Source organism: Notolabrus celidotus, chromosome 1, assembly GCF_009762535.1.
Source record: "Notolabrus celidotus isolate fNotCel1 chromosome 1, fNotCel1.pri, whole genome shotgun sequence".
Lineage (NCBI taxonomy): Eukaryota > Metazoa > Chordata > Actinopteri > Labriformes > Labridae > Notolabrus > Notolabrus celidotus.
In genome coordinates, this window is record NC_048272.1 from 8662307 (window position 1) to 8674717 (window position 12411).

Genomic DNA, 12411 nt, shown 5'->3' on the forward strand with positions numbered 1-12411 from the left:
ATGAAGCGTTTGATTCAGTTGGGTGGGAATTCCTCTTTTTAGTAATGAAGAGATTTGGTTTATGTGAAGATTTTGTACGTTGTATTAAGAAACTTTACTCCTCTCCTACTGCGAGAATAAAGATTAATGGTAGCCTCTCAAATTCTATAATGCTCCAACGCGGCTGTGGACAGGGCTGCCCTGCTAGCCCCAGTCTTTTTAATTTGTTCATCGAACCCTTAGCCCAAATGATACGGCAGGAGACAGAATTAAAAGGTATAACTATGGGAGAAGAGGAATACAAAGTGAGTTTGTACGCGGATGATGTTCTAGTCACACTCATTGACCCAAGCTCGGGTCTACCCCTTTTAATGAAAATGCTGGAAACATATGGGTCATACTCAGGGTATGTGCTTGATGTACATAAAACCCAGATTGTGATATTTAATTACACTCTCACAAAAGAACTTACTGCAAAATATAACCTCAAATGGCACCCATCCCACATCAAGTACCTTGGAGTAAATTTATCTAAAGATCTGTCAAAATTATTTGATGTGAACTATAATTGCATTAATAAGAAAATATTTGAAGAACTTGATGGTTGGAGTTTGCCCCCGCTGGACTTTGGCAGCAGAATTAAAGCCAAATTCCACCAGGTCCGTCTCCGTCCGTCTCTGATCCGTCACGGCACCGGATCTGATAGGTTTCTATTGTAGTCAATCTGTTAACCCCCACTGGATCCGCTCCGTTGCATTCCAGCTGTGTCTCTGATCCAGCAGGTTGGAATGCAGCGGATCGGATAAGCAAGAGTTTTTTTTTTGACGGATGCTGGAGCACGACACATCAATTCAGCACAGAACAGATGGAGTGGGACAGCAAGTCAGGCACCAAAACAAAATAAAAACCTGGTTAATTTTCAGAACAAAACACTCTGTGTAATCGTTAGATCATTTTTAACTCAACTATGACAACAAAATGTCATTCAGAGCGGAGCCAGGCCTGGAGTCATCAGGTCAGAGGTTTTCAGAGGATGATAAAGGCAACATGGATGAGGAGAGGAGGAGGAGAATCCTTGATTCAGTGATTGACGTTGGAAAACATCGGTCAGATGACTACAGCTGTCCAACAGTCCTGCTCTGTGCTGCGTTCCGAAAACGCAACCGGTGGGTGTTGACGGACGAGAGCACGGAACCGGACCGCAGCGGATCGGAGACAGACCGGACACGGATCTGGTGGAAGTTCCATGATAGAGCAGTAAAAATGAATATTCTACCCAGATTATTATATCTCTTTCTATCACTCCCAGAGAAAATCCCAGAGAAACAGTTTAGAGATTAGAATAAACATATCACACGATTCATTTGGGATAGAAAGAGACCAAGGGTAAAACTTGCAACCCTTTGGCTGCCTGTAGATAGGGGGGTCATGGCTCTGCCCTCTCTAAGGGAGTATTATTTGTCAGCCCTGTTAAGACTTATTGTTATACTGGTGTGACCCATCTTATGTAGCCAAGTGGAAGAGTATGGAGCTAAGTTTGACAAATACCTCAATACTGTCCTTGCTTGACTTTGTTAACACAGAGAAGGAAACGTTACATACGACAAGTACATTGGTAAATCTTTCATCAAAAAAATGGTCAGAGGTGATCAAGTATTTTCAACTCCAGCAGGAGGTTAAATTACTCAGATGGCCAGCAAACGACCCTGAATTTGTCCCAGCATCTCTGGATGGTAAATACAAACAGCGGGCTTATTTTGGTATTACTTCCTTGTGTAAGATTGTTTAAAAAAGAGAGATTAACAGCTTTGTTGACATGTGTCAAATGTATGAACTTGGTGGGCAGGACTTTTACAGGTATCTACAGTTGCGTGATTATTTCTCTAAAGAAGTAAAAGGTTCTGGCCCAAAAGAGACACCTAGTTTGATTCAAATATGCATTGATGCCTACAACTCAAAGATCAGTAAAGGCTTAATAAGTAAGCTATACCCAAGCGTGCCGGATACAGCCCTGGTGGTGAGGCTTTCAGCAGTGTGACTGCCCCCTGGTGGCTGGCTGCAGTATAGGTAAAAAAAATCTGTCTCCCCCATGCAGTCGAACTTTAAAAAATAAATACACGTCGTACGAATGTTTCTCACATCCGTATGCTGTGGTTATATGTAGTTAGTATTTGACTGTTTTGTGTCCAAGGCCTCTTTTTTCTGAAAAGTTTCTTTTTCGTTAGTTATTAGAGTTTAAAAAAACGGGGTTTTACTTCCGGGTTTCCTTTGATTCACAGCCGCTGTAGAACGAAACTTCAAAGGGCACACAGCGTCTTGTGACGTTACGCTGTAGGGCGGAGCTTATTACTAAGGCTTCACAGGCTCTGGCTGCACAATGGCTGCGCCCAGGAGAGGGATTTTTTGGCTTCAGAACTGTACAACGGGAAGAGACAGAGATGGGAAAAAGAACTGGACATCAAAATAACTGAAGACACTTGGCAGCATGCCTGGGAGATACAATCATCCTCTACAAACTCCTGGACCTGGAGGGACTTCTGCTAGAAAAACTTAATACGCTTTTTTATAGCTACTAAACAGAAATCCAAACAAAGTCGCACTCAACTCTGCTGCTGGAGGGAATGTGGAGATATGATGGTTGATCATGCGCATATTTGCTGGTCTTGCCGCCTTATTAAGTCTAACTGGAAGGAAGTAGCAACAATTATCTGAAAAACTCACCATTAGTACAACATTCATCTTGCATTACCTCGGACATATCCCTGACGGACTGAGTAAATACGATGCCTACCTCCTAAAGATCAAGTAAAAAGGCCATTATAAAACTTTGGCTTCAGAGGAAGTGCCCTACTGCTGGTATCTTTATTAAGATTAAAAAACAACTACATCTTTTAGAGCAAATGGCCTATTCTATACAGCTTCAAAAAGAGCTAGGGGGAAAAGATGGGAGAAATGGTGTACTTATTTAGTCAGGGAAAATAATTGATTGTAAATATTTGTGACCAAGTATGCATTTTGTGTTGCATCTCATCTAAATGTATGCTTTCTTGTACAGACCAAGCCATGACCTTATGTTTTTGTGTTCTTGTGTGTGTAAGTATATGTGTAAGTGTGTAGATATGTATGTAAACATGTATGTTCCATAAAAACCCTCAGAAAATAAAAAGTAAAAAAACAAAAAAACAAAACTGTGGATGCTAAGATGTTCCAAAGCAAAAACAAGCATATTTGTCCACTACCATGTTGAGAAGAGTATTAAAAACTTGAAAATATTCCTCAAAGGTACATTCTGAAGAGATAAAAATGTGAAATGAATTTGCGATTAATTGCATGTTAACTATGGAGGATCATGTGATTAATCATGACTTTAAAAAAATATAATTTGACCTGCCTACTTTTGTTTTCCAATATTGCATTTGCCCTGTGGAAATGTCCGTATACATGTTAGAGATTAACACAGAAAAAGTAACAAGGCTCTTCCTCCTCCTCCCTCAGGCACTATCCAGCCTCACCTTCTCACCCAAACCAAACAGTATTCCCAGTGGAGAGAGTGTGTCTAACACACATAATCTGCTGCCGTAAGGTGCATGTGTGAAAGGCAAGCACCTGAAAATATTAAGGTCTGCATGTCCTGAAATGATCTGAAATGTCAGGAGTTCATGTGTATAAAATGCTGCAGTCACAGAGAACTGTCTCAACTCCCTCCTCCCACATGCAATTATTTATACAAGAAGTGGTGTGGCCACTGCAGACTGAAGGACTGTAACTCATCATCTCTAATCAGAAAGTCTGCAGCTGCTTTCAGACCCACAGAGTGCTGTCCTTGCTGATATGCTGCAGACAGCCTGCCTGGCAAACCTTCCTAATAAGTACTCTCTGCTAAAGTGCTGGAACATAAGGTCACTCCAGTTTAAGGCTGTGTTTCTCTGGATTTGTGGCTTTACAATGGTTCCAGCTACTCATTTTAAGCAGTTAAGTGTGATTAACGACGGATGTTAGGTGTATTGAACTTACCTCCAGTAGACCATCACAATCAGCAGCATGATGAGGCAGAGTAGCGTGAGAGCAGACACCACCACCAGGGGGACGATCCACACCATGCGGCCCATCCCTGGGAGTGGACTCCGGGTTACATTGGACAAGACGGTCCCGTCTAGAAAAAAAAATATGAACACAAAGACATGAATAATATAATAAATATTCAACTCTCTTTCATCAACTCAATTTCCTCTTTTGTTACAAAATGATTTCAAATGAATCTAATGAGAAATGATTTCACTTTTGGAGGGCTACATTTTCATGCAGTGCCAGAGTGTGTTTTTTTATGCTACCACCAGGAGTCACCAAAGTCAAGAATATTCAAATTCTACACTCAGAGGGGCTTTAGCCTTTACATGACATGTCAAACTTTTCCACATTGAGTCTGATATTCTGACAAACTTCTCCTGAAAGTTAAATAAGAAAAGGGAAACTTTCCTGTTAAGAGTTTAAGTCCTGAAAGAACAGATCCCATGTTGATCCTGGTTTAAGTCCAATATTTAGCTTAATGTGGAATATATCCAGTACTAATGATAAACCTGAGCCCATGTCACTCTGGACTCTGTATGTTTGAGCTTAGCTGCAGAAAAACAATTTCAACTTGACCCAGCTTTTCCAACCCTTAAAGTATAGCCTGAATTCCTTATCCCAGCTTCTAATGGATACTTGTTATACTGTTTCTAATATTGTAATGGTTAAAGATCTGGCAGGAAAAAAACTCGCCACAAAGGGCCCTTGAGGCAAACTTAAAGGGATTCCTGGAGGCAGAACCCCTGTGGCAGCCAGCTTACTTCTGCCTTCAGGCCTCTGTGCTGTACTGACACAGAAGCCTGGAGCTTTATCTTTGACTACCTAGGTATCCAGAACAGTTTCTGCCTTAAATCAAGTTATTTGTTATTCTAAATCTTCCAATGTTTACTGAATTCTGCTTTTTAAGAGGAGCCTTGCCTTGTGTGATACCTGACATCAAGAGGGCAGGCTTTCTGAGATTAAAATGTGCTGTTTTTCTTTGGGAAGGGTGTTAAAAAGAGTCAAAGCCAAAGGGACAATATTTGGTTATATTTGTGTGGGAGTGGGAAGTCTGCTCACCAGTGTGGACAACGAAAGGCCAGAGACTGTTCCCGTCCCTGTTCATCTTAGGAGAAAGTGTGGAGCTCTGGGGAATCTGCATCTCTGCGCTGTCATTTCGTGGCTCCTGTGTGGAGACTACGTTCACATCGGTTTGATTATTCTCTACGTTCACTAACTGGTCGTCTGCTGTGCTTGCAGGCGCTGTGCTGCCTCTGACCGTAGAGTTCCCCTCTCCTTTCTCTTTGGCTGTGGAAGCAGGGGTGGGGATAAAAGGCTCTTTGGCCACAGTGCTGTTTGCCTGCTTTTCCTCATTATCAGGTGTAGTCTTATTCTTTTTCTTCTTCTCCTCCTCTCCCTCCTCCTGCTCTCCCTCTCCCTCCTCCTCCTTCTCCTCGCCCTCGCCTTCACGTTTGGCCTGGCTTTCCTCAGCTGGGGCGTCCGTCTCTGTGGCCTGAGGCGCCGCCTGCTCAGTGCTAGACTTCTCAGGTGAGGCGGATGAGCGGGTGGGGTTCTGTGTGGCTTGAGGCGCCTGCGTGGGCCAGGCCGAGCTGGGCAGCGAGGAGAGGACCCCTCCGCTCACACCCAGGCCGGCCAGCAAGGTGCTAGTCACCACTGATGCTACGGTGGCCTGGCTGCCACTAGAGGAGGGACCCATGCCTGTTGCCATAGAGACAATGGAGAAGTGGATGCCAGAGGACGTCCAAGTGGAGGAACCGGAGCTAATGGGAGCCATGTCGGCTGAGGACGCTGGAGAAATGGTGGGCTGAGGGAGACAGGTGGAGAAAGGTGGTTATCCAACAACTCATGAAAATCACAGAAAGTGTGGATGTTTAAGTTTACTCACCATCCCAGTCTTCACGATGCGAGATCCTTCAAATATTCTAGTTGTATTTGCTAAAAAACAGAAGAATAACCCAGAATTAAATGATTTTAACACCTACATACAGTGGATAGCAAAAGTCTAAACACCCCTGTTAAGCTGCCAGGTTTTGTGATGTAAAAACATGAAACCAAGATAAATCATGTCAGAACTTTTTCTACCTTTTTATGTGACCTATAACATGAACAATTCAATAAAAAAATGCATTCAATTGGATTCAGTTCTGGGCTCTGGCTGGGCCATTCCAAAACTTTAATCTTCTCTTGGTGAAGCCATACTTTTGTTGAGTTGGATGTATGCTTTGGTTTGTTGTCCTATTGAAAGGTGAAAGTCCTCTTCATCTTCAGCTTTCCAACAGAGGCCTGGAGGTTTTGTGCCAAAACTGACTGTTTTTTTAACTGTTCGTACTTCCCTCCACCTTGACTAAGGCCCTGGTTCCAGCTGAAGAAAAACAGCCCCAAAGCATGATGCTGCTCCCACCATGCTTCTTTGTAGGTATGGTGTTCTTTGTGTGCTGTGCAGTGTTGTTTCTACACCAAACACACCTTTTGGAATTATGGCCAAAAAGTTCAACCTTGGTTTCATGAGACCATAAAACATTGGCCACATGCTTTTGGGAGACTTCATGTATGCTTTTGAAAATTATGCCAGGCTTGGAAGTTTTTCTTGATAAGAAACAGCTTCTGTCTTGCAACCCTACCCATAGCCGAAACATATGAAGAATATGAGAGTTTTTGTCACATGTAGTACACAGCCAGTACTAGTCAAAAATCCCTGCAGCTCCTTTAATGTTGCTGTAGGCCTCTTGGAGGTCTCTCTGACCAGTTTTATTTTCGCCTTTTCATCAGTTTTGGAGGGATGTCCAGCTCTTGGTAATGTCACTGTTGTGCCATATTTTCTCCTCTTGATGATGACTGTCTTCACTGTGGTCCATGGTATATCTAATGGCTTGGAAAAATATTTGTACCCTTCTCCTGACTGATACCTTTCAACAATGAGATCCCTCTGCTGTTTTGGAAGCTCTCTGTGGACCATGGCTTTTGCTGTAAGATGCAACTGAGGAAATGTCATGAAAATCCTCCTAGAACAGCTGATCTTTATTGGGATTAATCAAAGTCACTTTAAATTATGACAGGTGTATACTGACCACCATTTGTCATGAGTTTGAATGTGATTGGTTAAATCTGAACACAGCCACATCCCCAGTTATAAGAGGGTGTGTACACTTATGCAACCACATAATTTTTATTTTATTATTTTTATATAATTATTATTTTATATTCTCCTCCCTCAAATATTTCAAATTTTTTCAAGTAAATTGTGCACGATATAGGTCACATTAAAGGTGGAAAAGGTTCTGACATGATTTATCTTGGTCTCATTTTTATACATCACAAAATCTGGCATTTTAACAGGGGTGTGTTGACTTTTGCTATCCACTGTAGATAGTCCTTTATTAATCTCTGTCTCTTTATATTTATTTGTATCATGTAAACAAAAGAGTAGATTGATAACTGAAGAAGAATATCAACAAAAAGAATGAACAGCAAACCCAAACAATGATTTTCAAAGTAGATTTCAATACAAAGTTAACAGAACATGGGCAAAAATAAGAATAGCTCCGTAAACACCTTTTTTTTTCTACCCTTGGCTACTTCACAACAACTATGTTGTCATATCTTGGCATGGCTTTAAAACAAAAATATCTTCCCACTGTCACCACAAAGAAAACCCTTGCCAGCCCCTCCACTTTTCTCTGCTTATTGATGATGTTTTTGTACTATATGTTTGACTTAATTAAGTATTTTCAAGATGTTGACTGTTCCACAAATCTATCCCCACATATTAGGGCATCAGCGGCTTAGTGGAGAAGTGGGTTGTTCCCTAGCTGAATGGTTGGCGGATCGATCCCTACTACAACATGTGGAATTTGGGGAAATAAAGCATTCAAGGTTTCAGCAGTTACCTCTGAACAGCAGGGTTTGACTGAAATCACTGCGAAGGTCGTGATGACATACGGCCTGCACTCTGAACAGGTAGAGGACTTCAGGAGACACATTAGTGATGACTGCTTTCTGTAAGAGAAAAAAAGCACACATGCACACAGTTTAAACCTCCTGCAAATGTATTGCAAGTAATGTCTGAGCATGTAGATGAAAATACACTGAAAAACATTGGATACTGTCATTCATATTGCCTAAAATGAAAATAAGTTAGAGCATTGCTCTGTCAACAGTCTGTGACCCACAAGTTCAATGCATTTCAAATCCTCCAATCCCGCCTAATTCAATTGTGTTGTGCAGTTTTTGCAGATGTCTGTAGTTATATTAAAACAGACCTCAGAAGGGATGGGTGATTGCCTCTGGTGTCTGAGAGCTAGTTTTTCTCCCAGATAAAGGTGTCCAGAGATAGAAAGTGAAAATTGAAATGGAAATGAAGTGGGCAAAAATAAGAAAGACTGACAGCAGAGAGAGAAGCGTAGAGAATACTGTCAGCAAAGCGACTGATCGTATACACAAATGGAGTGTAACTACAGAGAGTACCTCATGGACACATTCATCTTTTTTTCTGTCGGCCTTATGAATTCAATGTATAGAAAAATATATAGCTGTGCAGCTCTTGGCAGCATAACAAGACATATCAAGAGAAAGAACAAAGAAATGATTCATATAGTCTGTTCCTTGAGTAGAAGTCGGTGTATATATTGTTAAAGACAGCCAGTATCCTCACGCGTCAATCAAGTCTTGCCGTGTTCATTTTCAAAGTCAGTGTATAGGTTTTAAGCTTTAAACAGACAATTCATTTTCCTCTTGTGTCTGATGTCAGGACAAGTGAAAAATAGAAAATAAAAACGAGGCTTCGCCAGAGGACCTCAGGGAGCAGCTCGCCTGATAGGGAGTTAAGAGGTCAGTAAATGTAGCTGGGGGGGATGCAGAGAGTAGCAGGTAACCAGCACATGGGGACTAAAATTGCAGTGAAATGGTTTCTATATTTAACATCACACAGGGCTGTTGTTGGAGGTTTCTGAACAAGCTGCAGGTGAGAAGTGGTCTTCTGAGGGGCACAAGAGTTTAATGAGACACAATGATCGTAAGAAAAGGCAACACATGATTGTTCATTGTTGGCTGAGGGTGGCATTGGGTTCATTTTTAGAGGAGGTTGTTGACTGCAGGAAGCCAGACTGCAAATTCATACCAACCTGAATGTCTACAATTTAAAATTCAGAAAACTCTGATTTTAGAAGCTGCATTAGATATATTTTTCAACATAATTCAACTGCAGAGGAAAATATTATTTAAGGTAAGTCTTTAGGTGTCGATGTCCTCTCTCTAAACCAATTAAATTGCAAATATTGTTAATTTTAAGGTTATCTCTTAGTTTAATATCCTAAGTGAGAGTGCACTGACATCTCCAAGAACTCAATTTCCTCCTTCACTGTCTGCAATATTACAAAATCATCTTTTGTTATGTGTGTACATGAATGTCAACCCTTTTTTTGGAGTCACACTCAGTCAAGGTTAAACATCCAAGTGCAGTAAGAAGCATACATGCAACATTACAAGGGGTTATTACTTGATGCATTAGCTAGCTTTAGCATCTTTTTAGGATGGGAGGATGTGATATTTGTAAAGGTATAAGGTATCCCTTCAGATCCATCTATACAGTAAAAGTCACCAGCATGGCAACAATGCATGATCCCTCACCAGCTTCCCACCCATGACAATGACAACTGTGTTTACTGGAATGCATGACCGAGCTGGAGGCAGAACTGCCACAAGGGAAATGATCCCAGGTCTCTGAAACAGTGGGTGAGTGTTTTGCCCCTGCACTTTTTGTATCTAAAGAGGCAGTCATGCAGACTATCAAGACAGTGGGGGTCAGCGGGCTTTAAAGAGAAGCCCAGCTGGGGGTGGGATTCCCGCAAATGGAAGGATATGTGACCAGTGAGAAGAATATATAGCGGGAAAAGAAAGCCCTGTCGGTGTAAGCTCCTCCAGGGGGAGGATATATTTTTTTTGCACAGACAGTGAACGCTCTGCTGGAGAGACACAGTAAGAACTGAAGTGGTAACTGAATGCTTAAGGCGCACGAGCAGAATTGTATGATCACTGGTGTCAAAAACTTCACTGAGATCTAAAGCACGACACTTGCACGGTTACTAAAAGAAGACAGTTTTGAGTTCTAAGAGCCGCCTTAGTCATCTGAAAACACACTGGATTTTCTTTCAAAAGACTATTAGTTTTCAGATTGTTAGAGTTATTGGTTTGTATTGCTTTTGTCTGATGCTCTTCTGGATGTAAGTTTTCCTAGAGCCTGAACAGCATCACTTGCTTAAAATAAATACAAAGATGATGGTAAAATCTGCTTAAAGTGAGAAAAGGTCGCAGGTGCATTTGTCAAAACGTCACATGTATATCAGTTCGAGCTGTCAGACAGTTTCATGTGTCTATTCTTAGACAGGTGAGTGACAGGGGAGTGTCTGGGCTCCTCATATCAGCCAACAGCCACATGCAGAGTTCATCACAACCTGTCATCTCCTACACACGCTGTCACTGATCCAGCCCCTCCACATCCTGCCAGACACATCTGAGGCTCTGCAAACCGTTCAAAAACGGTCAAACCACATCCAACTGAAAGCACCAAATCAAATGAAGACAATCCTTGCAGTTTTTAATGGCGGCCTTAATACAAGGTGGTGGTGCTCACCATGCTCTGGTCTCCGGTCTTGGTAAAGGTCTTTTCATCAGCGACATCCCGTTTCACCCAGCTGTAGGAGACCATGTAGCTGGTGATAGGGGGGTGGTAGACAGTCAGAGGCCGTTCCCAGCTCACCATCAATGCCGTCTGGTTCAGGGGTTTGATCTTCATGCTCACTGGGGCACTGCTGCACACTGCAAGAGGAAAGTATTCATATTAAATCAAAGTGTTGGTGTGAGTTGTTGCGCAAAATACATTTAGGCAGTGCACTATTCATTTAGTTTTTCACAAAATATACTTTCTATTTGATTTTCAATATACCTCGCACAATATTTTATGCAATATGCATTATTAACTTTGCCAAACACATATTTATTATGCAATTATCATTTTATCCAGTGTGCAATATATCTGTAATACTGTTCAATATGTATTTTTCAACAGTGCAATATACATAATCTTCATGCAACACACATTATCTACTGTGCATTCAAAATTGTATTTAGTGTTATATACATTATCTTTTTATTCAATGTAATATACATTATCTACAGTTCAATACACATTTAATATAGTGTAATATATATTATCTACTGAGAAATGTATATACTATTTAGTGTAATGTACATTGCCTACTGTGCAATACACATTGTATTTAGTGTAATACACATTATCTTCTGTGCAATACATACTAAGTTTAATAAAAATTATCTACTGTTCAATGCACATTTTATTTAGTGTAATATATGTTATCTACAGACCAATATATATATTCAATTTAGTGTAGTACACTTTATCTTCTGTGCAATACACACTTTATTCTGTTTAATATACATGATCTACTTATGTTTTAGTTTCTTGCTTTTGGCTAAAATGCTGCTCTCCTGTTGTGCATTTGATTTTTACTCAGGACCCCCTTAGAATCGAAACTGTAAATCTTAAGGGGTCTATCCTAATAAATACAGTTTCTTCTTCTGTGCACTACACATCTTTATAGTGTTCTATACATTATATTCTGTGCAATTCACATTTTTTAATTGTGAAAAACACTGTTTGTCCACATTACTATGCAACATGCATTTTGTTTTACAATGTAAAACACATTGGTACTTTAATTAGTGTTAATAAAATTGATGCTCTTATGTCGTTACGATGAAGCATTTCTTTTATTTTGATGTATTTGTATGATGACAACAAAGGCTCTATAAATGTTTCCATTTCTTAGAAAGGAGTCTGTGAGAAAGTCAATGAATCATCATGAAAGAAAAATAAGAAACAAGAAAAACATTGGGTTACTCTGTCTGCAGTCAGGTTGAAAATGAAGGGCTGCGGTTGGGAGGACTGCTTGACCACATATTTGCGTCTGTTGACGTTTGTGGGCAGAATGCAGGTTGCCTTTTAACAAGCCTATTATTACTGTCTGCTCCAGACTCGACACAAAGCCACTTACACTTGACAAAGGTGCAAGATAATACAGTAACTCCATAACAAGATTCCTCCTGGAGGCATAACTGATGTCAGGCAAAGGCTTGGTTGTCAGTGTGGATTGTCAATCTGGACTTATGTGTCTTTTTGTTCTGCTGCAACACTGCAGAAGAGGTAGAATACCAAACAGCTTGGTGAAGTGCTGAACATGTGGTGCAGAAAAAACACTGCAACTTCCTGCCCATACGTAATTAGCCAGTTCCTGTCTGTCTAACATTAACCAGGATTCATGAAGAGGATGAAGGAAGAGCTGTAAGTCC

At 40.9% G+C, this 12411-nt stretch overlaps 1 protein-coding gene across 1 annotated transcript in view; it reads right to left on the minus strand.

The window, feature by feature from the left end:
• The window catches only part of ca16b (carbonic anhydrase XVI b), a 154978-nt gene that overhangs the window by 18283 nt on the left and 124284 nt on the right, over positions 1-12411 (minus strand). The window contains exons 9-13 of the mRNA XM_034680956.1: positions 10676-10860; positions 7935-8043; positions 5933-5982; positions 5107-5851; positions 3994-4132 (exon numbers count right to left, since the gene is read on the minus strand). Of these exons, the coding sequence (XP_034536847.1) occupies positions 3994-4132; positions 5107-5851; positions 5933-5982; positions 7935-8043; positions 10676-10860 (1228 nt within the window). The remainder of the gene's footprint in view (positions 1-3993; positions 4133-5106; positions 5852-5932; positions 5983-7934; positions 8044-10675; positions 10861-12411) is intronic.